Source organism: Motacilla alba, chromosome 14 (assembly GCF_015832195.1).
Source record: "Motacilla alba alba isolate MOTALB_02 chromosome 14, Motacilla_alba_V1.0_pri, whole genome shotgun sequence".
In the NCBI taxonomy this organism is placed as follows: Eukaryota; Metazoa; Chordata; class Aves; order Passeriformes; family Motacillidae; genus Motacilla; species Motacilla alba.
The window spans coordinates 13,269,639-13,294,397 of record NC_052029.1 but is presented as its reverse complement, the minus strand read 5'-3'; the positions used below and the strand labels follow the sequence as shown (position 1 = coordinate 13,294,397).

The 24,759-nt window shown below is 59.3% G+C and overlaps 2 protein-coding genes across 4 annotated transcripts in view; one reads left to right on the top strand and one right to left on the bottom strand.

Annotated features, from left to right (window-relative positions):
- RNF216 (ring finger protein 216) overlaps positions 1-3,210 on the top strand; it is a 73,787-nt gene extending 70,577 nt beyond the window's left edge. For all 3 annotated transcript variants that reach the window (XM_038150994.1, XM_038150992.1, XM_038150993.1), the window contains 2 exons: positions 1,819-1,888; positions 2,336-3,210. In XM_038150994.1, the coding sequence (XP_038006922.1) occupies positions 1,819-1,888; positions 2,336-2,655 (390 nt within the window). In that variant the 3' untranslated portion in view covers positions 2,656-3,210. The remainder of the gene's footprint in view (positions 1-1,818; positions 1,889-2,335) is intronic.
- A 3,946-nt stretch (positions 3,211-7,156) lies between these two features.
- Positions 7,157-18,242, bottom strand: FSCN1 (fascin actin-bundling protein 1). Its single transcript, XM_038150991.1, has 5 exons — positions 17,336-18,242; positions 10,604-10,760; positions 10,004-10,125; positions 9,588-9,755; positions 7,157-9,496 (listed from the first exon to the last, which is right to left on the bottom strand). The coding sequence occupies exons 1-5, from the start codon at positions 18,156-18,158 to the stop codon at positions 9,294-9,296; spliced, it is 1,473 nt and encodes a 490-aa protein (XP_038006919.1). The 5' UTR covers positions 18,159-18,242; the 3' UTR covers positions 7,157-9,293.
- Positions 18,243-24,759: the final 6,517 nt, after the last annotated feature.

Below are 24,759 nucleotides of genomic sequence, written 5' to 3'. Positions count from 1 at the left end.
TTCCACCTCCTGCCGTGGGCAAGGACATCTTCCACTGACCCAGGTTGCTCCAAGCCCTGTCCAACCTGGCCTTGGGCACTTCCAGGGATCCAGGGACAGCCACAGCTTCTCTGGGCACCTGTGCCAGGGCCTGCCCACCCTCACAGGGAAGAATTTCCTCTGTAATCACAGACTTAACAAAATGCTTTTACTTTAGTCTAAGTTACAGGGCACATTTCTGGCCTTAAGGTAAGGTTTATCCTTCCTGTGAGGAAAGGAGATAGTGGGTGATCTTGCTCAGCTGAGCTTAAAATATATTTCTTGTCCCATAAACCTTCAGGTGCAGCTTCTCCAGTAAGTGGCAATAAAGTGGGAGTGGTGGCTGTGTCCATTTTCAACACCATTGCAAAATATAGTCTGAGAAGGACAAAAAAAAAATTAAAAAATCAAGTCTTAAAGCTTGAAACCAAGCTTTGAGAGTGCTGCTGGGGCAGCTAAAGAGCAGGGGATGTTTGGCTGCCTGTGGAGCATGCCCAGGTGGTTTTCCAGCCAGGAATACTGATACTTGGGGGGTGGTTAGGCGTTCCATACAGGCTCAGAAGAGCCATTCTTCAGCAGCTGTTGTGGGGATAGATGGGCTGTAATTAACAGCCCATGCAAGCAGCCTGCTTGGGAAAATTAAAAAAAAAAAAAAAAAAAAAAGCATGTCCTGGAAAGTCTTAATTTTTAACCATCGACTCACAGAATAATAAAAGGGAGGGAAGTATTGAGTTTTGGCTTTCTGCACATTAAGATAACTTCAGTCTCCCAGGGAAACCTTATCTGCTGGTGGAGGAGGGGATTTCTCCACAAGCTTCCCAGGCTGTACATGTGCAGGACTGTCAGCTGGGGACTGGGAAGCTTAAAATCATCTCAGTGTAGCTACATGCACGAAGCATATTTTGGATTTAGTTCCAGAGCACTCTTCAAAATAAGGGATTTTTTTCATGTTAAGAGTGTTCAGGAAGAAATTTAAGTGTTTTGGGAGTACTGAAATTAGGGTGACTAAAACGAGCAGAGTCTTGTGCTTTGTGGAGTACATGGGGCTCAGGGTTCCAAACACTGGCCTGGAGGTTTGGCTGCTCTCCCTGAAATCTCCAGGTTTGGTTTCATCCCCACAGACATGCAGAAACTCACCTGAGGCTTCGTTGCATCGTTGGATCTCACTGGTGCTCCTTTGAGTTAAGAGAGCTTAAGGTGATGAGAGGCAGCAGGACAAATTCAATTTCTGGCTTGTTCTTGTCTTCTCAGTGAGCAGCAGCCCTGAATATTCTTGCTATAACCTCTAGACAGACATTAAAGAAACATATTTCGATTTATGCCCTTCTTAGAGTTACAGATAAGATCTAAATGGCACCATTTAGCTACTAGAGCCAGGATTTAAGTTGTGTTAATTCCAGCTGTTGGGCCAAAAACTCTACAAGTGCTAGGATAATGTAAATATTTAATAGACTATTGCCATTAAAAAGATTAACAGCTCTTCAGAGGGGTGGAGCTGGGTCGCAGTTCTCTGGTTTCCATCAAGTCAATGAATTTTAGTGCTGATCTCCCTGGAAAGCTGATCCAAGCATCCTGGTCATACTCCATAGAGTGCAGGTTATTTGTGCTGCTGCAGTTCCCCCCTCACAGCTCTGCTTTTGGGTAAATCTAGGCCAGCCCCAACGAGGACAATTCAGCCAAATTAATCTTTTTTGGTTTTTCCCTGTGAAAATGTGCTGAAAAGAAAAGCAGCACTGAGAGAACAGAAGGCTGCTGCAGCAGGGATTATCCCACTGATTCTTGGTATTCCTTGATTTCTAGGAAGATGATGAGAAGATAATTCATGAGATTCAGAAGGAGGCCGAAGAGGAGCAAAGGAAGAAGAATGGGGGTAAGTCACTGTTGGGATCAGACAGAGGATGAGTGATGGGACAGCACAGGGCTCCCAGCTACTGATGGCTCTTTGGACCTGCACTGGGTTCTGTTCTCCTGGGAGCTGGTCCGTTTTTAAAGTGCTGTTGCCTACAGATTTTTGCTGGGATTGTGAGCACGCACAAGATTTGTGTCCAGCTCTCATGTGGGGAGGGATGTGGCAGCAGTGTTATGGATGTCTCTGCTTGGCAAAGTAGCTGAGGGCCATCAGAACCTCTGAGCTGTGGCGTTGGGGGGACAGGAAATGTTCCCCCTTTGTGGGGTGGTGTTGGTGGCAGGAGCTGGGCTCATGGAGCAAGGGGCCAGCAGTGATGCTGTGCTTGCAGTTGGGGGTGTGCTGGTGGCAGTGCCAGCCCGTGGACTGTCACTGCTGGGGTGACTGCTCTCCGCTCTCCTCCCCGCGCAGAGAACAGCTTCAAGCGCATCGGCCCTCCCGTGGAGAAACCCGTGGAGAAGATCCAGAGGATCGAGGTCATCCCCAGGCCGGTCCCTCAGAACTTCCACCAGCCCCGGATGCCCCCGTACCCCTTCGTGCACCCCCCGTTCCCGCTGCCCCCCGTGCGCCCCATGTACAACAACATCCCCCTCAACATCGGCCCCATCCCCGCCCCCTACGTGCCCCCGCTGCCCAACATGAGGGTGAACTTTGACTTTCCCCAGATCAACGTGCAGCTGGAGCACAACCTGCCTATGCACTTTGGCCCTCAGCCCCGGCACCGCTTCTGACCTGCCCCCACAGCCCTTGGCAGAGTCACCACAGGGCAAAGCCACCCCATAATGTCACCTCCTCGCCACTCCAGCCTCTCTGGGGTCTAGCCAGGGGACTCGGTGTCCCTGTGCTGCGCCCTCTCTAGGGCTTCTCCAAACCTTTGCGATCCAACATTTCAACCTGTGCTGCAACAGGGTTTGGTGCTACATTTCCCAGGGTGGAGTTCCCCCCTGAGCTGGGCGTCCAGATGTTTCGTTTAGACACAGCCTGTTCAGACAGCTGTTGGGAGGAAAAGTGAGACTTGGTAGAACACGGGGATACAGCTGTTCCTTGGGGAATTTCCAAAAAATCCTGCCTTCCTGCTGGCCAGAGCAGCAAAGGGAGTCTTGGAGGAAGGGAGGAGACACTTGGCATCCGAGTAAGCATAAGACAGACCTTCAGCAGTGAGGTAACAGGAGGCAGCTGCCCCAGCCTCCTGCCTGTGGTGAGGCTCAGGGCTGGGGTTCCTCTGTTCTCCAGCATCCCTGTATCCTGCTGGCACCTCCCAGCAGAAATAAATTGTTCAACAGCAAGTCAGTGTAGCATTTTAGTGTTCTTCACTCTCCAAGCAGAGCAGGGGGCTGCAGCAGCTGTCCCACTGCTCAGGTCTTGGTAGGAAGCCCACAGCCATGTTCTGTTTGGGGGTGCTAGGAAGTGGCAGGAGATTTGGGCACCCAAATCTTTGGCTGGACTAAACTTGCCCCCTTTGAAGGGCTGGGGTTTTCCCCCTAAAGGTGTGTGCCCCTCAGCTTCTGAAACGTGGCCTTTGCTTTGCTGTTCTCATCTGGCATCCCAAACCTCCCCCAGCTTCTGGCAGCAGAGCTCGGGCAGCTGTGGAACCACCTGGAGCCAAAGCTGTGCCCTTTATTGCAAAAACGGCCCGGGAGACACCCAGATAGACGTGTAGGCAGTGATGTGTCCTGTGGTAGGAAAATTGGGAATGTTCCCTGTAGCTGCCACCAGTTGGGAGCCCCTGTACCCAAACCCTCCCAACCCAATGGGCAGCTGGAGCCTCATGCTGCAGGAAGCTGGCTGCTTCCACAGCACCAAATAACTCCTGAACATGTGTGTGTGTCAGCTTAATTGGCTTTGGAAAAGTGTGTTAAAAGTTAAACCTGAGTACTGCCGGGCTTAGAAAGCGAGGGGAAAGCAAAACTTCCTTGTGAGAAGTGGGGGGTGCAGTGCTGGGCTGTGGGAGGAGGGTGGCACCAAGCCCTTCCTCCACATCCCTTGGCTGTGCTGCCTGGTACAGGCCCCATCTAGAAAAGAAAATGGTTGGAGTGGAAAAAAACCCTCTTCCCAGGAATGTTGGGCTGGCTTTTAGCAGCCCATTTGTGCTGTTGTTCTCCAAACGTTTTGTTCTGGCCTTCATCCTGTTCTGTCCTGCTGGGAACTCTCTGGGTGCGTTTCCCCTCCTGTCATTCCCCCCTGTATTTCAGCATCCAGGTGTTTTGTGGGTTTCTTTGTTTTTTCAGGTAAAATTCCCTGTCTCCACCTCACAGCTTCTGCCAAAGCCCCACGTGCAGCACTCCGGGACCCCGGATCCCCTCGGGTGTGCAGGGGGCACAGGGTGTCAGTGGGATGCTCCTGGACAGGGGCCTGGGACAGCATTTGGGGACTACTCTCCCCTGGAAGGTCTCCCACACAGGAGGACTTCCCTGCCTTTTGGAGCCGAGTGCTTTTCCCGTTGCCTGTGGGTCGAACATTCCCTGTGGAGCTCCCTGGCTCCTCCGTGCCGTGGCCTCTCTAGCATTAATAACCAACTACTGCTCCCTTGCTGCTGGAATTTTCTATTTTGAATTAGTTTATTCCTGGCAGGGCGTGGGGGCTGCAGGAGCTCCATCACTTGCTGCTCAGCTGGGCTTTGACCAGGTTTAAATCCTGCCTTGCACTGACTGATCCCTGCAGCAGGTGGGAGCAGGAATCCTGTTGGGCTTGGGGAGGAAGAGCTCTGTCACAGCAGCTGCTGAGCAAACAGACCCAGGGCAGGAGAAGCAGTGGTGCCTTCCCTCGTGGAAAGGGAATCCTGTTTAATAGCTGAGGTTTTATGGGCTCAAGGGCTGGTTTGGATGAGCCCTCCAGGCTCTCCAAGGCATTTGCCCTTCCTGGTGGGTGCAGAATCAGGCAGTCTGACCCAAACTAAGAGGAAATAAGATGGTCATCCAGGAGACAATGGTGGTGCAGTCCCGTGTTTTGGTGCATGTGCAGGGATGGGTGGGCATAGAGAGCTGAGCCTTGGCAGAGGGAAGTGTGGCTGTGGAGCAGAGGGGCTGGAGAAGTGGCAGCAGAGGTGGCACAGGGAGCTTGGTGGCTGTGACCCATCGGGGTCACTGCTGCCCTGGCACGGCTGTCATGGTCCTGGAGGAGCCTGGAGGATACAGAGGGAAGGGAGGGTCCCCTGCCAAAGCCAAGGGCTTATTTGTGTCCAAGAGAGGATAAATCAGTGCCTGGTCTGTGATGTGCAGGAACACCATGCCCAGCACACCCAGCACTGCCCCTCTCCCCAAGGAAACACCCATTGCACCCAAAACTTGCAGGCCAAGCACGTGGCTGCTTCTCCCCTCTAACCCAGGAGATCTCAAGTTGTTTCTGAATCTGAGTTGATTTATTAAAAAAGGGAGAGAAAAAGCCCAAAACTTACTGAGCCACCCAATCCTGCATCCCACTTTCCCTCTTGTCCCACAGTCTTTGGAGTCACTTGTTTAAAGGTTTTGAAGGCAACGGGGAGGTTGCTGTGCCCAGGCTGATCCCATAACAGGTACTTCTTACAGCTAATTGCAGTGTCCCATTTACTTGCCTTAAAGGTGGAGAGAGAAACTTAGTATTTGCACTTAGCAAAACGTTGTATTAAAAGAAAAAAAGACCTGTAAAGATGTGCATGTTCTGCAACTTTGTATAACAATAGCTGAAAATAAATAGGTGGTTTATTAAAAAAGAAAAGGAGAAAAAACCAAAAAATATTTTTCTTTACATTCTGGTAGTAAACAGTTCTAATATTCTGTGTGTAAAAAGTTCCTGTATTATATTGTAATTTGAATTTTTGTAAATAAATTTGTGCACTCTGGCTTTTCACCTGGGTGCTTTTCTTACAGCCATGATCTTGTCCTCCCATCCTGCCTGTGCCAGCCTGGTGCTGGGACAATGCCAGGGAGTGGGACCAGATCCCAGCCTGTGCCAGTGGAAGCTCCCCAGGTCACAAGGCAAAACCCCAACTGACCCTTCTGGAACAGCTGAACCTGTTCCATGTGCTCCGAGGAAAAGGTGGATGGGATAGAAAATGGTTCCCAGTCACTCCTTTAAATGGAAACCAGGATGGGGGAAGGCTGAGGGGATTTCCCCTCTCGCTGGAGTGGTGGTGAGTGATGGTAAGTGCAGAATCCAGCCTTGAGGGGAAAAAAGGAAATGTGTGCTGGCAGCTGGGGAGAGGGGAAGGGGGAGAGTCCTTCCTGCAGCTGCAGAGCCCCTGCCCTGGGTGGGCACCCGCTGGCAGAGCTGCCTGCTCCCCTGGCTGGGTGTCACAGTGTGCTGTCACAGCCAGGTCTGTGCACGCACAGATGTCACAGTGGGGCCGAGCGTGGCCATCAGAGCTGCTCAGCATTTCCTGCACTGCCCTGATTTCTCCCTGTTTATGGTCAGGGCTGCACATCCTTCCTTCCTTCCTTCCTTTGGCCCTTGCAGGGCTCACCCCCCATCTGATGGTGAAGGTCCCTCTAGGCAATGCCAGCCCCTGTCCCCCTGGGATGTGTGCCTGGGGGAACCTGGGCAGCCCCCCATCCCAAACTTTACTTTTTCCCATCAGCTTTACATTTTCCAAGGCAAACAGGAGCCCGTGGGTGCCCAGCTGGGCTGTGGGGGTGACAGGCAGGGAAGCTCTGGCTGTTCTCTCTGCAGGTGCTGGAGGTGCTGTTGTTGGTTGAGTTTCAGGGCTGCTTTCAGCTGTCCTGGAGGGCTGGGGGCACATCCTGCCTCCTTTGGCTCTGGGATGTGGGTTGGGCTGGGCTCCCCTTCCCTCTTTAGTCCTTTAGCTTGCCTTTTTCCACATTCCTGAGGGAAGGAGGCTGACTCCTGACCCCCACCCAGCCACGCACCCCATCCCAGTGCTCTTCCCTCCCACCTGGGCCATGCCACGGAGGTGAAACGCCTGAATCAAGAGGAGCAGCTCTGTGGGGGCACAGCCTTGCTCCTCTGCGAGGGCAGCAGGGCTGGTTTGCAGCTGAGGTGGTCCTGACCCACCCATGGCTCACCCAGCCCCAGATGCCCCTGGGCTCAGTGACTTCAGGCTCTGAGCATCTCTAGGGGTGCCCCAGCCTCCAGCTGGCTTTGGCTTTACACCTCTTTGGAGCCTCTCAGTCACCATTCCCTTCCCACCATCTCCTCTAGAACTCTCTAGAACCACCTCAACTTCTGTCAGACCAAGGCTCCACCACCCCAAATCTCCACGCTCAGGCTCTTGCCAGCCCCAACAGACCACACACCGGCTTGAATCCGAATGCAGGTTTTATTTTTTAATTCATCTTTCTCCATTTGAAGCTATTTTTTTTTTAAGTTATACAAATGGCACTTACAAAAAAAATAATAATAATAAAAAAACAAACAAACCCGAAACTTAAATTTTCAGAGTGAGATGTTTTCAGAGAGTCACGACACCCGATAAGAGGAGACAGGAGAGATGTTTGACCTAGTGTCACACGGGAGAAGCCGGAGCAGGGACGACACGGCTGGGAGCGTGACGGGGACGGGGAGGAGGCCACACGGGGAGGGGGTGAAGGCCAGCGAGAGTGTGTGTCGAGTCACAGGGTCACACAGGGCTTCAAGACACTCGGTCCTTGGAGGGGCAGCGTGCTCCTGGGGGCACGCGTGGTGCCGGGGCCGCGGGCAGCCCCTGGATGTGAGCGCAGAGCCGAGGTAGAGTCCCGGCCGGGATCCCCTGCGCCCGCGAGGGACCCCAGCCCGGAGTTGTCCCCCTGCCTGGGGACAGCCACTCGCTCTCCCAGCTGAGTTTAGCACCAAGCTCCTGTGGAGGGGAGTCCCTCCTCGTGGCTTTAAGGCTGACGAGCCCCTGCCTGGCCTCCGGCAGTAGGGACCGGCCCTGGTTTGGCACGGCAGCGATGCCGAGAGCACCCTTGGTGTGGGGTGGGACCAGCACTCCCCCTCTCCAGAGGGGGCCCATGTGGGAAAAGGCTCCTTGGTGTGTTTATAGGGAGCAGACACCGGCCCTGGGAAGGCCCCAAAGGATAAAGTGCCTTTCAACACCCTCAGGAACACGCAGCATCACCCTTACAGACAGCGTTAAACTCTAATGCAGACCTAGTACAGACAACAGCTGGTCACACAGTGCCATGGAGAGCATATATAAATAGAGACTAACAAAAATACTGTTTTGGTCTTTTTTTTTCTTTTTTTCCTTTTCCAGTAGGGTTGCAATTCATGAGAGCCCAGCCCAGGTGCCCTGGGGGTGGTGGGAGCAGGAGCTGCCCCCTCGGGGTGCCCATGGGAGCGGGCGCTTCCTAATTCAGCATTAGGTGTTCAGTGATTCGCTTCACTGTTCCAGTATTTCATGAGAGAGAAAAACACAACATCAAAGGTACTGAGCAAATATCACTGTGCAAAGTTTGCTAAGGAACTTTTCTATTCTGTAAACCAAAATCTGCAGTTTATGCTTCCAGCCACTGCCCCGGGGAGATCACGTTGGCCACCCCGGCTCCTGCTGGGACCAAAGCCCACTGGAGATGGGCTGGATGGAGCCCCCACCCTGGCACGGGCTGGCTCTGTGTCCCCCCACGCCCTCCCCTCCAGGCACAGCAGCAGGACCAGCCTCGGGGCAGGCTGGACCCACCATCAGGGTCTGGGATGCTCCTCCAGAGCCAGAAGCACAAGGAGGGGTGGAGGGACAGGAGCACGGGGCTCCATGAGATGAAAGGCTGAGGCTTTCCAGACAGGATCACCCTAAAGAATCATTTCCAGGTGTTTGGGGAGGGGCAGCTCGCTGTCCCTTCCTCAGGGGTGTGCTGGCACACGCCAGCCCCATGCCCAGGGATGCTGTGATATGTAAGGTCACCTCTTACAGCTCAGCTGGGGACGAACCTTCCCCACAACCCAGGAGGGGAGAGAAGCTGCTGGGGCCAGCCAGCTGAGCCAGCTGAGCCCAGCACCCTCGCTCCAGCCCTGACTGGAGCAAGGCAGGACAGGACGGATGCTCCAGGGGACACTGGCAGCACAGTCTGAGGCTGTGCCAGTGCTGATATGGCAGAAGCGAGCACAGAGGTGATCTTATTCCCTTTTTTGAATCGAGGAGAGGAAAATCAGCTACCTAAGGTGATGCTCAGGGCCAGGAGGGGGATACGGCCATTTCCAAGCCCAGCAAACCTGGAGGGAGGCAGGGATGGGGGGATAGAGACAGACCCCTCTACAAAGCTATAGGCAGGCAGCCCCACCGCTTTTCCAGTTCTTACAGGGATTTTGGAGAGCCACCTCCCACGTAACGCACCAACTCTATGGCAGGAGGGAAGGGCAAGCCAGTCTGAAAATCCTGTTACAGAGAGGAGAAACAGAACCCAAAGGAAAAGAGGACAGGAAGGGAAAGAGAAGTTGGCAACGGGAGGTACCCTAAAGTGCATTAATACTCCCAGAGGGTGGAGGCATCGATGGTGTCGGCCGATGCCTTGAGCACCCCGGCGTGGTCGCCCTTCAGGTATTTGCCATTGATTTTGATGGCCACTTTGTTATAGTCGCAGAACTCAAAAAAGAAGTCCACGGGGGTGTCGCTGCTGCTGGTGACGGACGACTCGTTCCCCACCATCCAGTACTTCCCGGTGGTATCTGCAGCAGAGGGGACACGGCGGCCTCATGAGCCACCACGGGGACCCCAAAGGCCGCCGCCCCCCAGCCCGCAGCTGCCCTGGGCACTCACCCTTGATGTTGTAGGCGCCGTCATTGAACTCCAGCTGGAAGACGTCGTAGGAGGAGCGGTTGGAGTCCAGGGTGCCGGTGACCTTGCGGCAGCCGATGAAGCCGTGCTCGCCGCGCAGCACGATGATGGGCCTGTTGATCAGCTTCATCACGAAATGCTCCGTCTCGCCTGCGCCGAGGGGACAGGGGCTGTGACAGCAGCCGGGGGGGCACAGAGCCAGACCCCAAAGCGGGCAGGCAGCGGTGAGGAGCAAGGGCTGTGCCCTCACCCGTTTCTCACCCGCCCCATCTCCCAGCAGGTCAAACAGCCACTAAGAGAGCTTGCTGCCTGAGCATCACTCGGAAGAAGAGCCTGGCTCTGGGGGGACTTTTTTCATGCCCTGCTGCCGCGGTGTGGGGTCCCCAAGGGTGCCTTACCCGCCGTCTCCATGGAGGCTGCCAGCTGCCCGTTCTTCTTCGCTGTCACGTACTTGCCGTTGGCAGCTTTCAGGGTGATGCGTTTGTCGCACCACTCGATGTCGAAGTAGCAGCTTGCGTTCCTGTGGGGCAGAGAGGACACTCAGGGGGCGTGATGGAGGGAGACCCTGCCACTGCCACCCTGCTGGCTTGGAAAGGGCCACGGCTGGATCAGGAGAGCCTGGTTCGATCTGTTTGCGCAGGACGAGCTGTGTTGTGGTGGCCATCCCGCTGGGAAGCCCTCGCCCCGGGGGCAGGAGGCAGGCAGGCAGCCAAAGGCACTTCTGGGCTTTCCGCCTGGCTCGCAGGGTTGAACTGCAGGGCAAACATTTCGACAGCCCCAGCCGGCCAGGAAGGATTATGTGGCCCCAGGGACTCCCAGAGCATCGTGGGCGGCAAGCCCCGACCCATCCCTGGCTTTCCCAAAATGCACTGCCTCTGCTGGGAAGTGTTTGGGACGAGCACCCAAGCTGGAAAATCCCCCTTGAATTCCCCTGGGAGGTGCAGAGGGTGCTCTGAAGCCCAGGCAGGGCCCTGAGCTGCCGGGGGCAGGGGACTCACTTTGTGGAGGCTGTGGACTGGATGCCCCCGTTGGAGGTGAGGGTCCAGTACTTCCCGGTGTAGGTGCGGAAGGCGCATTTCTTGGTGTCCTTGTTGATCTCCAGCTGGTAGGTCTCCTGGTCACCCTCCTCATCCTGGTTGGCTGAAAGGTCCATCCCTACAGACCAGAGACAGACGGAGGTGGAGGGTGGGACCACAACCCCCCTCCAGCAGGTCCAGGTGGAGGGCAGCCCAGGAAACCCAACTGAGAGGGGCTCCTGCTTCCTGCGTGAGCTTTGGTGGCTCCCGAATCCCTCACGTGGACCTCGCCTCTGGCATTTGGGGTTCAGACCTCCCCTCTGGCATTTGGGGTTCAAATCCAGGTTTTCATTTGGTTATTTGGTGTTAAGGTTTTAAACGAGGGGAGGGCAGCCGTGAGCTTCCACTCCTGACCCAGCAGCTCCATCACAATGAAGGAAGGACCAACACAGATGTTTTATAAGGGAAAAGGCTGCAGTTTTTCCCAAAGGTGACAGCCAGGTTACTCAGCCCATTAGCAGAGGCTGCTGCAGCACCCATGAATCCCAGCTCATGGCATGTTTAAGGACCATGACAATGTTTTTCATCCACAACTGTCACATCCCACTGGGGCACTGAGGTGTGCAGGGACAGAAGGCTCAGGAAAGCCCTAGGGCAGCCAAGCCTTTCCCTGGCTCTCCAAAACCATCAGCACCAGCCTGTCCCCCAGCTCTGCAGCCAGGATGGCCCTTCCCTGTGCCCAAGGGGGCAGAGACAGCATTTCCACTCAGAGGTGGATGCAGCTGGTCCTGGGGCCACCAGACACAGCCCTGGGCCACCGCCAGCCACGTGTGCATCCTCTGAGCCCGAGCAAACCTGCTTAGTCAGGGCTAGCAGGGCCAAAACTGCTCAGAGCTCTCCAGCTTGGTGGATTTCAGCCTAGAAACACTTTGGGGATGCAAGCCACAAGCTGAAGCCAAAGCCAATGGCCGAGCTCTGTGCTGGGCTTTGGGAGGGAGCTGGAGTGCAGAGCTCAGCCCCGCTAGTGAGCTTAGTGAAATGGGAGTTCAGTGGAGCTGGATGAATTTTCCAAGGCTAAACACACCTGCATCCCTCCCTGCTGCACGCAGGGGTGCAAAGGGTTCAAGTGCACGTTCTGTCTAGTTCTGGTCCTCTCACTAAAGTAGACATGGAGATGCTGGAGCATGTCCAGAGAAGGGAAACGGAGCTGGGGCAGGAGCACAAGTCTGATGAGGAGCAGCTGAGGGAGCTGGGGGCTGGCCACGTGTCCAGCCCCTCACACCTCCACGATGCATCCCAGTTTCTGGGCTGCTGGGATTCCGGCCACTGGAAGGGCTCCAGGGACTGCAGTCTTGGTGGCCCCGCTGCTCTGGGAAGGCACCAGGAGGTCCCACCAGCTGCCCCCAGCTGTCCTGCAGACACAGCTCCCTGGGGCTCCACATCACCTGGCCGTGTCTCCAGTCAGGCCCCATCCCAACGGCCAGGAGCAGCCTCTGCTCTGCATATCCATCACCCACCTTTCCCAAAGGGATCAGGCTTTCAAGGCTCCACTTTTTTGGCCCTAATCTTATCTCCCACATCCCAACTGGCCTACAGCTTCCACCTGCTCACAGCACCCCCCCTCTCACCAGGCACCCTCCAGCACCCCTGGAAGTGCTCAGTGTCAGGGAGGATGGGGCTGGGAAGAGCCCAGCCCAGTGGAAGCTGTCCCTGCCCATGATCCAACTCAGCCCAGCCGTTCTGTGATTGCACGACTCTCTGATGGACACGCAGCCACCCTGGTGCTTTGCTCCCCAGGGTATTTGGGCAAGGCAGGGGGCAGTGGGTGCTGATGGCCACCAGCCCAGCCCCACTGGCCACGTCCTCGGCTCCCAGAGCCATCCCACAGCCGCCTCCTCCCAGCACTGCCGGGGGCTGAGCCGGCGGTTGTGGGAACATTTGGTTTTGATTTTGCATCCCCAGCTCCAGCCCCAATGCAGAGCTGTAAAACGGAGAGAGAGGGGCTCTGCCGGGGCTCACAGAAAGCTTGGGCTGGGGGGAGGTGACCCTGGGGGACACAGCTCGTCCCTCAAGGCTGGCAGCACCCCTGGGCCCCCCAGACTTGTGAGAGCTGCGGGTCCCTGTGGTTTGTGGGGGAGGAGGGGGAGTGGTGCTTCCCCTCAGTGACTTTTCTGGGAAGAACTCCCTGAACCTGCAGGGACCAGGCTGGGCAGGGCCAGGGCAGGCTGTGTGCCACACAGCAGGGCTGGACGGGCTGGAGACAGGACAGGGAGTGCCAGGAGCCCCCAAACACCGCTCCCTCTCCCCAGAGCCCCCTGGCATGGAGCACAGAGCAAACACCGGCCTCCCCAGCTCTCTGCCAGCCCATTTTCCACACTCGCACGGAGCTTTGGTAGCTTTGGCTTTCCCCACTGCCTGGAAGCAGCCGGCAGCAGGAGGGTCTCCCACCGCCCCCTCCCCAAAAGCAGCCGGGGTTGGGTTACAGCGACTCAGCACAAAGGAATGCGGCTGGGGCTGGGGCAGCAGGAGGCTCAAAGGGCTGGAGCTGAGCTGGAACCGGGGAATTGGGGGCTCGGAGCCGGGCAGGGCAGGATGGGGGAGCTGCAGGAAGCACGGGCTGGGTGTGAGGCTGCAGGAGCACGGTGGCTCGCTCAGAGATGTCCCCGTGGGGAGGACAGGCTGTCCCCACAGCCACCCCCCTGCTGTGGCAGCCCAGGGCCGCTCCCACTGCAATCACGGATTAATTAACGCTCCTGGTGAATTTACAGTCTGGAGCTGCGCTGCTCTTCCTGACCTTGTCGAAGCTGCTAATTACAGCTGGAGGCGAGAGGGGGGCGAGCGAGGGTGGCTCTTTGGGAGGGGGGGCCAGGTACGCCTGCACACCCCAAAATTCCTGGCGTGGGATGTCCTCGGGCTCTGTGTGCAGCAGGGATCTTGGGGAGAATGCCGAGCTCGGAAGGCTGAGGCACGTTGTCACCCCAGGGCTGCCTGATGCTGAGTCCCTGGAGCAGGAAAGGGCTCTCCAAGTCCTCCAGGCTCGTGGGATTGCAGGATTGATGCTGGAGCCCCCGCTGCTCTCCGACCAGGACTGTGGATGTAGCAGGAGCCCTGCGGCCATCCCAGAGCAGGCACACACCTCCCTGCGCCTCCTGCACAGCCGGGCTCCTCTCCCTGAACGAGCAGGGTCTGTTGTAGCTCTGCTGACCTCTGCACCAGCGTGGGGGCATTCAGGGCATGGAGAAAAGTTTCCCTCTGCAGTCAGCTCACACAGAACGTCTCCCATGAGCCGTGCTGGATGCTGCTGAGAGCCAGCAGGATGAGCTCCACGGGGAGGAGCACCTTTCCCATCGTCCAACTCCCCCCAGTTACAGCTGAAAACACCCAGCCCGGGTTACCTGGATTGCTCCACAACCCAGGGGCAGCACCCTGCAGAGCCCCCGGGCCCTCAGGGCAGGATTTCAGGGTGGGACTGGGATGCTGTGCCCAGCACGGGTCGGGTCTGGGCTCCCTGTGGGTTCTGGCACCTCCACCCAGCGCTGCACCCACACACGGGCTCAGAGCCTGCTCCTGCCCCTCCCTGCCCTTCAGCCGGGCTTGCACTGCACCCCTGCAGAAATCCAAACAGGTTTTTGTCTAAACCCAACAGCCTGGAGCACGGGGAGCCAGCAGCTCCTCTGCTGAGGGTGCAGCTCTGCAAAGGGGTCACGGACAGGGGTGAAACATGAATTTCCTGAAAAACCCACCCCTCCTTCCCTGTGGATTTCCTGTGGCTTTGTGGTATCCCCCAAGTGTCAACAGGCCACTTGGCATCTCCAGATGAAAAGCTACATCCAAGCCTGCGTGCCCCCTGCCCTGGAGCCGCATCTTCCTGCCTTGCCGAGGCACCGAGATGAACTGGAGGGGGGAAAATCCGGCTCAGCCCGTGCCGGGAGGGCTCCTGGCCCCGGGGCAGAGCTCCCCACTGCCAACACCGCACGTCCAGGCTCGCTCGCCCTCCTCCCCAGATTTCCTGGAATTCCCCGCTCCCACCAGCCCATCCTCTCCCCCAGGCGGGTGGGGGGCCGGGGCACACCTCGGCCGGGCAGGGGACCAGCGGGGAGGACCAGAGCCAGCGCTCTGCCCCCGGGACCCCCGCGCCCACAAAGCGTCCTTTGTTGCCGCAGCCGGGCTAGAAAGGAGCCATTGAGCGGGAGGAGGCTGCTCGCCGCGGGCAGCTCCGCTCGCTTCGAGGCGCAAACGGGAGATGGGAGCTCTCAGGGAGCCCGGGGATCCTGCTGGGGCTGGAGGCAGGAGAGGGGGACCAGGGATACCCCCAGTGCCTGCCCCGGGGCAGAGGCAGGGCTGGCAGCCATCCCTTGCTGCCCCGGGGTGTTTGTGCCGTGTCCCCGGTGTGCAGGGGACGCTGGCACCGGCCACCCCCGGGACAGGGAGGAGACGCCAGGCCAGGAGCTGACTTGGCACTGGTGGGACAACAGCGTTCCAAAGCTGGATCCCAGCCAAGGGAACCACGGAAGAACCCCATGGGCCCATCCCTGCTCCTCCCGCGGGGCAGAGGGGGCACAGCCACTGCCATCCCTGTTCCTTCCTTGACTCCACACAGGAATAAGCTCCTTTTTCCCGCGAGGCTGTGCCGAGCTGCAGTCACTGCATCCCGCATCCCCGTCCCCAGCGGCCATGGGAGCATCTGCCAGCAGCACGGCGCTTATCAGCTCGCCGGGGGAAAGGGCTGTCTGGACACGGCTTCCTCCGACGGCTGTTTCTGCTCTCGCCTCGGTAACCTTTGGGACACGGCGCTTTCACAATGGGAGGAGGATGAGCCCCAGAAAGCGGCGGCTCCCAGCCTTCCGCTGCCATCGGGAAGGATAAACCGGGTGGAAACGGCTTCTCCAGCCAAAACGGACTGGAGCGAGGATGTGCAGCCCCAGCGCGGCCCTTCCCGCTGTATTTTGCTTGGAAAGGGGCCGGGCACAGCGCAGGGCCCTCTGTTGCTGGGGAGATTTGTTCCCCCCCTTCCCGCTCCCCCATCCCTTCCGAATCAGACAAAGCCGGAGGGTCGGCCAGCAGCATTCCCACCCGCTCCATGGGGTCCCCCACCGCCACCGCCACCGCTCCGTCCCTCGCATCTCCCCCCACATCTGGTTTCCCCATCTCTGGTGACAAAGGGCTGCAGCAGCCCTTCCCCCACGGCGCTGCGGCAGCCTCCCGCCATCCTCCCGCCACCGCCATCCTCCCCTCCTCTTCCCCAACTCCCCGCGCCTGGGAAAACCATCCCCACTGCCCATCTCGGCAGATTTTATTATTAATTTTTAATGGGTTACTTCGCAGGATTTGCCCTCGGACGGGAGCAAAGCGTGGAGCTCCCCGCACGGAGCTGCCCAGGCACGGATCAGGGCTCAGCAGCAACCTTGAAATACAACATCTACACCCAAAAAAATTCCCCGCTGTTCCTCCAGGCTTTGCTGCATGCTCGCACCCATCCCACACCCGGCGTGCGCCGGCCTGACCTGGCGCGGACGCGATGAGCCCCGGGGCACCCCCGGCACACACCGGGACCCCCGGCACACACCGGGACCCCCGGGAACCGCAGAGCGGGGACACCCCCGTCTTCCAGCACGGAGCCCTGGCTGCGGGGCTGGGATGCCCGGTGGGGCAGCCACATGCTCGGGCAGCTCCGAATGTGAGCGGGTCCCCGAGGCGGTGGCACCCAAGGCGGGTGGGTGGCACCGTGGCCCCGCCGGCGAGCGGAGGGGACGGGACGGCGCAGCGGGTGCGGAGGGACGGCGGCCTTTGTGCGGGGGGATGCAGGATGCGGGAGTTTAGGCAAAGCCCTTTATGTAACGCTGCTTCCCAGCCCCCCAGCCAGGGAACCCCAGCCCCCCCTGGGGCAGCCAGAGCCCCCGGAGGGACCCGCAGCCTCCCTGCTCCGCTGGGCACATGGCTCAGCCGTGCTCGGCCGAGGGGGAGACTGGGGGAGGCTTTGTTGGGCGAACAATGAGCTCCAAAGGAAGGAAGGCGAGGGATACAGCCCTGCCTCCTTCACGGCGAGGGAAGACTCCATCCACACCCTCCCAGCCCCCCTCCCTGTCCATCCCTGCAGCCCAAGGCAGGCCCCTCGCCACCCCTGCCCCCCCGGCCGCCCTGCAGGGGCGATGGTGCGGGGATGGGGGCGCCGCGGGGATGGGGGTGCCGGAGGGATGGGGGTGCCGCGGGGATGGGGGCCCCCGGCAGGCGATGCTGAAGGGATGCGGGAGGGGGAAGGGATGTGGGAGTCATGCGGGGGGATCGTGATGGGGGTTTGGGGGAGGGACCGCGGGCAGCCATGCTGAGGGGTGCAGGGGGTGCTTGGGGGAGATGGTGGCTTCAGGGGAGGGGTGTGAGAAGGGGCTCGAGCAGGGGGAAGACGCCGCCACGGAGGCGATGGCAGAGGGGGGTGGCAGCTGAGGAAGGCAGCGGATGTTGGGGGCTGGGGGCGCTGCTGCGGGGGGCACTCCGAGGCGGCGATTCTGAGGTGATGCGGGGGAAGTGATGCCGGAGGGATGCAAGGGGTTGCTGGGGGCGGGCGATGCCCGATGGATGCCGATCCCGGAGGGATCCAGGGAGCTGCTCGGGGCAGGCCGTTCCCGAGGGATGCAGGAGCGCTCCCCGAGGCGGCTACAGCCCTGGGACAGCCGAGGCGTCCCGTTCCCCCCACCCGCAGCCCCCATCCCCTCGTACCTTGCCGGGTGGACACATTCCTATCGTTGCCGGCTCGCAGGACGACCTGCGGGCAGCTCTGCTCCAGGGCGAAGAGCTCGTCCTTGCCCACCTTGGCGCTCTTGCCCGCCTTGAGGGTGCCGCTGGGCCCCGAGGGGGCCAGGTAGCGGCCCTCCCCGTCTCGAAAGGCCACCTTGCCGCAGCGGAATTCCAGCGTGAAGGCGGTGCCGGGCTCGGCGGCGGGGACCAGGCGGCCGTCGCTGCGGAGCAGGCGGTGGTCGCAGCTCTGCAGGCTGTACCGCTGCTCCACGAACAGGAGGGTGATGAGCGCATCCACGCCCCAGGGCACGTCGCGGTCCACGGCCAGCTCGTCGCGGCGGGGCCCCAGGTGCGCGTAGCGCTTGCGGGCCAGGCTGTAGAGGTTGGCCTGGGGGTGCATGGCCAGGTGGACGCTCCACTTCTCGGCGGCAGAGACGGCGGGGGCGAAGCAGGAGAGGCGGTCCTCGGTGCCGCCGAAGAAGCGGCGGTGGGGCTCGGACTGCAGCGACCACCGCCCGTCGCCGTGGGCCAGCACCAGGAACCGGCAGTCGGGGCCCGGCTCCTCGCTGTCGCAGCTCACCCGCCCGTCCTTGTCGGCCGCCAGGTACCGGCCCAGGTGGCTCTTGAGCAGGACGGCGCTGGAGTCCTCCCCGTCCTGCTCCAGCGTCCAGATCTGCTTCTTCTTCATGCTGGCGGCCGAGGCGTTCACCTTGAACCCGAACGCCTCCGCCGTCAGGTACCGGTTGCTGCAGTTGATCAGCCCGAACTGGATCTGCACCGGCTCCGCCGTCCCGTTCGCCGTCATCCTGCCCCGCCGCCGACCCGCACCGAGCGACCGAACACCGAGCGAACGACACCGAGAGCCGCCGCCGCGCCCGCCCCGCCGCCGCCGCCTTTATAGCGCCGGGCGGCGGCACCGCCTCCCGCACCCCCCGCCCGCCGGGGCCGCCCCCCGCCGCGACCCCCGCCCGCCCCCCGCACCGCCGCGGGGCCCCGGGCAGGGCAGCACCCCGCCAGCAGCGGCGACAGCCCCCTCGAGTCGCAGGACAGCGTCCCCGCCTCCTCCTGCGGGACCCCCCTGCGGGCAGAGACCCTTCCCCGCACGACAGAAGCCCCCATGGATCGCAGCATCCCCCCACGCTGTAGGACCCCCCCAGTGTGTGACGGGATCGTTCCGGGCAGGTCAGGAGCCTCCCTGAACTGCGGGACAGCCCCCAGTGCATGGCAAGAGCCCTCCCTGCATTTCAGGAGCCCCACACACGGTGCCAGTCCTCACTTCATGGCAAGACTGCTCCAAGCACAGCAAGAGCCCCCTGGAAGTGTAAGAGCTCCCCATAAACTGGAAGACCCCAAGACCTTTCTCTGCGTTTCAGGAGCATCCAGAGATTGCAGGATCTCCTCCTCCAGCGCAAGTTCAGCGTGGAAAGGCCCCAACAGGAAGGGGCCCCTCGAATTGAAGGACCCCAAACACACATAGCAAGACCCCCACTGTAAAACAAGACCCCTCTTTGAATTGCAGGGTCCCACACATTGCAAGACCCCCTAAGCATTGCAGGACCCTCCCCATTATGAGAACACCCCTTGCACTGCACAACACCAACTTGAGCTGCAAGTCTCTGTCCTGCCCTGCAAGAATCCCTCTGACTGCACATCCCCATCCCACTCCGAGGCATTGTGAGACCTCCTGCACCCCTCTGTCCCTCCCGGGCTGCTGGCCATGTCACAAGGCCGTGGGGAGCAGTGTCACAGATGCTGTGGCCTCCTGCCATCTCTGAGCCATCCCAGCACCCTGTGCCAGGCACCAGTGAGGCTGGAGCACCCTGGGCCTGTGGAGCTGAACTCCCACAGCAAATCCAGAAGAAAAAGAGCAGCACTGCTGCACAGGGGAGCATTTGGAGGCCATTTCTCAGGGGGTGGGTGGGCAGTGTTGCTGTGCATGTAATGGGCTGGTGGCACTTCCAGCAGGGCTGACCTGGAGATGGGAAGAATCCAGCCTGGGGAAGGCTGTCTGTGCTGCCCACTGCACCTGGGGACAGGGACATTTCTTGTGTCCGTAAAAGGGACACAAACCGATCAGTAGGAGCACAGCTGCAGGGGTTGATTCGATGCTGGCTCAGGCACAGCCCTGCACTTACAGAGGGGAGCTGGCTGGAGGCATGTGCAGAACCAGAAAACTGGAGAAAGAGGGAAGATGGGAAGGACTGATGGGGTGGTTTTCAGCTGGATCAGGGAGCTGAACCGCCTGTCCCAGACGAAGCAGGACAAGCAAAGAGCTGAGTGTGGGCACGGATGCTCAGGGCTGGCACAAAGAATTCCCCCAGGCTCATCCAACCCCGGCAGGATGGCATCCCACCCCACGTCCCAAGGCCCTTCAGGCTCCACTGGTTCTGCACTGGCTGTACTGGTTAGAGCCACAGCTCCACCCCAGGCCAGCACCGCCCGCCTTTGCCCGGGGGTCACTGGCACAGCCCCTCCAGGGCACACCTGCCCGGCTGGGATAGGGTTTGTTTTCCTGGAAGTCTTGGCCAGACCTGCTCTGTGCTCATCCTTGCTGCCCAGCCCTGCAAGCCCAGACAGACCATTGCCAGCCAGAGCCAAGCCCACAGCCTCTTGTCTGGGCTGGAAACAGGTCCCCCCGAGCTGCAGTGAGGCACATCCCTGTTTGCCCAGCAAATCCCTTTTGCTGCTCTGGCTCAAAGCCGCCCTGCATTAAGACCTGGCCATGAGGCTGAGCAGCTGCCCAGACCCACAGCTGCTGGGCTCTGCCTTCCCCGGCCGCCACGGGCAGATGGTGATGAGGCCAGGAAAGAAACAGCTTTTCTCCTCAAAAAAAAAAAAAAAAAAAAAAAAAAAAAAAAAAAAAAAAAAAAAAAAAAAAAAAAGGCAATTATGCAGAGAAAGAAAAACCCACCCTGTTTTCTCCCCACCACCCAGCACTGTGGCATGGATGGGTGACACTGGTGGATGGTGACACTGTGCGGATGGATGGCACTGCCTGGCTCAGATCCTGTCCCTCAGAGCAGGCACCCAGCCTGCCTGCACCCAGCCTGCCTGCACCCAGCCTGCCTGCACCCTCTGCTCCTGGGGGGTGGGAGAGCCCTAAACACAGTCTGAAACCTCCCCACATGTCGCTGTGGTGCCAAAGGGTGCCCAGTGCCCCTGACTCGGGGGTGCGGCAGCCACAGCCCATCTCCCGAGGGCATCCACGCCTCCCGGTGCGCTGGAGGGGCAGGAAAGGCGCTGGGCTTCCCTCTGAACTTTGCATTTCCCCTCATCTTTGCGAGGCACCGTGACTAAACGCTTCTGAGGTCATCCCCCAGCCCTCCCAGCGCTGCTCCTGCAGGACGCCCAATCCTGGCACACGGCATCCATGACCAGGGCTCTCCGGAGCGAGTCCCCCAGAGGGGCTGTGGGACTTCAGAGACATCCCAAAAGAGAAAAGGCGGGAGAAAAGGAGCCCCCGGTCGTGGAGTGACCCCTGTCCTGCCTGCCTCAGGCACTGAAACGCCCTCGCATTTTCATGCTTGCCTGGACAGTTCTTGTGGCAGCCCAGCTTCGATTGGAGCAATCCCGGGATTTCCACTGGAGCTCGTGATGTTGGGAAGGCAGAGCTGGACTCTGCAGGGAGGGTGGATGCACGGTGCCAGGGGCTGGCACGGGGGCTCAGAGGCGACAGAGACAGCAAATGCAGTGCACAGCAGTGTCTGCTGAAGAGTCTGAGCCTGCACTGGGTGGTTGTTCCAGCCCTGTGTCCCCAGGAGGGCAGTGGGGACATCCCAGGGCAGACAGGGATGTCCTCAGGCCGAGGGGCAGTGTCGAGGCAGCAGCTCCAGCCCCAGGCACAGCAGCCAGGGATGCTTTGAGCTGTGTCCAGCCCTGTCCTGCCCTCCAGAGCACACAGACCCTCGAGCACAGTTGTGTCACAGAGTGTCTGAAGCTGCTGTCACCATGTCCCTCTCTTGGAGCACATCTCTCCTCTGGATTCAAGGATTCCAGCCTGGCCTGAGCCCTCCTTGCTCTTCTTCGGTGGAGCAAATTTGGGGGCTCACTGTGAGGGGGCTGCTGGTTGGTTTCCACCCCCAGCACGGTGGACACGTGTTTTCACCCCCAGCCACGAGCTCCCCTGGGACACCACGCGCTGTTCGGTGTCCCTGGCACACACAACCCCATCTGGGGGGGCTGATGTCCCACTGGGGGTGGCAGTGGCTGTGAGATGGCCAAGGCTGGCCTGGGAAGCCCCCCCCCACAATGCAGATGCCCCCTCACCCCCCGGAGGGGCTCAGCAGAGATTGGGGATGCAGTGCTGGTGGTCGCCACCTCTCCAGCCACCTCCATCCCACGGGGGACAGAGTTTGTGACAAAGAGGCAGCACGAGGTGACCCTGTGCAGCCACCAAGCTGTCCTCCAGTGGGACAAAGGGCTCTGCCAAAACCACCCAGGGATCAGAGACCACTGGACCAGGGCTGGGAGCAAGTCCCAGGTGCAGACAAAACCCTGGCTGGAGGCTGCATTTCCCCAGGTCCCCCATTGTCCCTTGCTGCTGCTGGGGGCCACAGGGACACCCCAGGGTGCCCAGCCTCGCTGCCATATGCCACCAGCCAGCTCAGCAGAGGTTCTCTGATGGCCCTCCCGACAGTTGGCAGGCGCCCCAGCCTCATTAAAATTGTATTAGGCTGTATTAAAAAAAAAAAAAAAAAAAAAAAGAAAAGAAAAAGCAGCAGCACCAGGGGAAACAAAGAGCAGCCCTCAGAGAGGGGCTCAGGGAGGCAGATCGTGCTCCGGGATGTTCTCCCTTGGGTTTGCTCAGGAAGCAAGGGACAGTGGTGGAGTGTGATGGGGGCTCAGCCATGTTCCTGTGTTTCCTGGACATCAGGAGCAGTCACGGCACTGGTCATGTGGCTTGCTCAGCTCTATTAGCTGGATTCATCCCCTTAGCTTAATTTAATTGCATCCAGAGAGCAAAAAGGGATGGAAGTGCTTGGAGTGCCTTGTTTCAAGCAGTTTGGATGCTGGACACCAGCAAACGAAGGAAGGAAGTGGATGAGTGCACATGGACACTGTGCACTGGGAATTCGTCCCTCTCTTCCTGCCCCAGCTCATTTTCTGGTGTTTTCTGGTGTGGTTTTTACATTACCAGGAACTAAAGCAAAAACCTGCTCCTTCCTCTGTCTCCCCCAAGGACCCTGCGGAGGTGGGGTGGAGGCTGGAGCTGGTTCATCCAGCAGGAGAAGGAATTTTATTAGGAAAGCTTGAAAGACCTTTTGTGTGGCAGTGATTAACCTCTGTGGTGGGGACGATGCTCTTTGTCCTGGACCCAGTGCCCTGCCTGGTCCCCGGGGGCTCTGCTGGGACACCAGGCTCTTGTAATCCTGTGCAAGTGCCCAGGAGCAGGACACCAGAGACACAGGGCGTTCTGTGGGACAAAATAATCCATTGCCAGGGGAAGCTTTCCAGCCTTTAAAAAAATTAATTACAAAAAAAAAAAAAAAAACAGGAAAAAAGGAAAATTTGCCCAATTTGCAAGCAGAGCAAGGGAGAGCCCTGGGGGTTTTGTAGCCATGAAACCTCAAGCAGGAGGCCCAGAGGAAGATTCCAGTGCCAGCCCTGCTGCCTGTGCCCACTTCTAATTCGCTGCTGCAGCGCAGAGTCAGCAGAGAGGAGTTTGCAGGGAAGAAGAAAGTGTGTTACCAGCGTGTCCCACGCAGCTCCAAAATAACCCAGCCCCAGCTCTGGCAGCGCCGGGTGGAGCAGGTGACTCAGCAGCGACAGCAGCTCCTCTCTGCTCTGCCTTCCTCACCCAGCAGCTCCTCTCTGCTTCCCTCACCCAGCAGCTCCTCTCTGCTCTTCTTCCCTCACCCAGCAGCTCCTCTCTGCTCTGTCCTCACCCAGCAGCTCCTCTCTGCTCTGTCCTCACCCAGCAGCTCCTCTCTGCTCTGTGTCCTCACCCAGCAGCTCCTCTCTGCTCTCTGTCCTCGCCCAGCAGCTCCTCTCTTCTTCCCTCACCCAGCAGCTCCTCTCTGCTCTCTGTCCTCGCCCAGCAGCTCCTCTCTGCTCTTCTTCCCTCGCCCAGCAGCTCCTCTCTGCTCTGTGTCCTCGCCCGGCCGTGCCTCATCCCCGCTCCCCGCTGCAGCCCAGGCACTGTGGCTGATGCTGCCTCTGCTCAGGGCCTCGCCCAGGCTGCTGAAGGGTTTGGTGGGCAGAGGAAGGGACGTCAGGGCAGGCTCAGGGATTTGCTGCCGGCGTTCCCAGGGCACAGCTGCTCTCTGGACCTGCAGCGTCCCCAGAGCTGCTCTGGGCAGGGCTGGGATGGTGATCCCCTCCTCTGGCAGGACCCAACGCCACACAGCTGTGCCATCCTCACCTTGAGGTGGAGCACGGTGCATCCAAAGAGGACAGGAGAGGGATGGAAGGGCTTGGGAATGAGTCAGAGAGCAGCAGGGGGATGTCAGGGACGGGGACAAGCAGACTCTGATCCAGCCACTGTGGGTGGGGAGCAAGGAGGAGGTGACAGCTCGTGGTTTTGTGTTTGCCATCTCCCCAGCTGCTCACAGCACGCAGGGGGACGTGGACGTGGCAGGATGCTGTGCAGGGGACTGGTGACAAGCCCCCCTCAGGGGCTGCACCCACAGGTGCACAAATCCCCCCTGGTGGGGTCAGGGGGCTGAAGCTCAGCCTGGAGAGAAACTGAGGCACCAGGGGATTCCCTCCAACACCCCCAGGTCAGGGGGGCACCTCTTCAAGGATGAGGTATTGGTAATAGGAGCAGTAACAGGAGCCAGCTGGGATGCCCCGGGGGATTCCTATAAAGGGCTGAGAGGGGCAGGGGCCTTTTACAGCCTGTGACTTGGAGAGGAGGTTGTTTGACTCCTTGGTGGTGGTGGTGGTACTGGGGCATCGTGGGGTGGGATGCAGGGCAGCAGCAGAGCTGTGCCCTTACCTGCAGGGGGGAGTGGGATTTTGGCCAGGGAAGGGGCTGGAAGCAGTGGTTTGGGGCTGGGGGGAGAGGTCAGAGCTCCCTGCCCAGCCCTGGCCCCACCAGCTGTGCCTTCCTGGGCCCAGAGATCCCCTTCCAGATGGATAACTCCTTTGTCAATAGTGAAAAGAGTCCATTAGTCAGGATTAGGAACGGGGCCTTTGGGGATTAGCCCTGCACCTCCCACCTGGCCCTCCTTGACTCCTGCAGCCACTGGTCCAGTGGCACTGCAGTCCCTTTGGGGTTTTGGATGGAGAAGGGAATGGGACTCTGACTGAACCACTGGGCTGAGAGACGTGGAAATGGGTGAAAGGAATCGAGCTGAGTCCCCAGGTGACTTGATAGCCTTCTCCCCATTGCATTTTCTCATGGAATTGCAAAGTCTCCCAGGAGCAGAACCCCCTGGATAGAAGGGGTGACCAGGACCCCACCT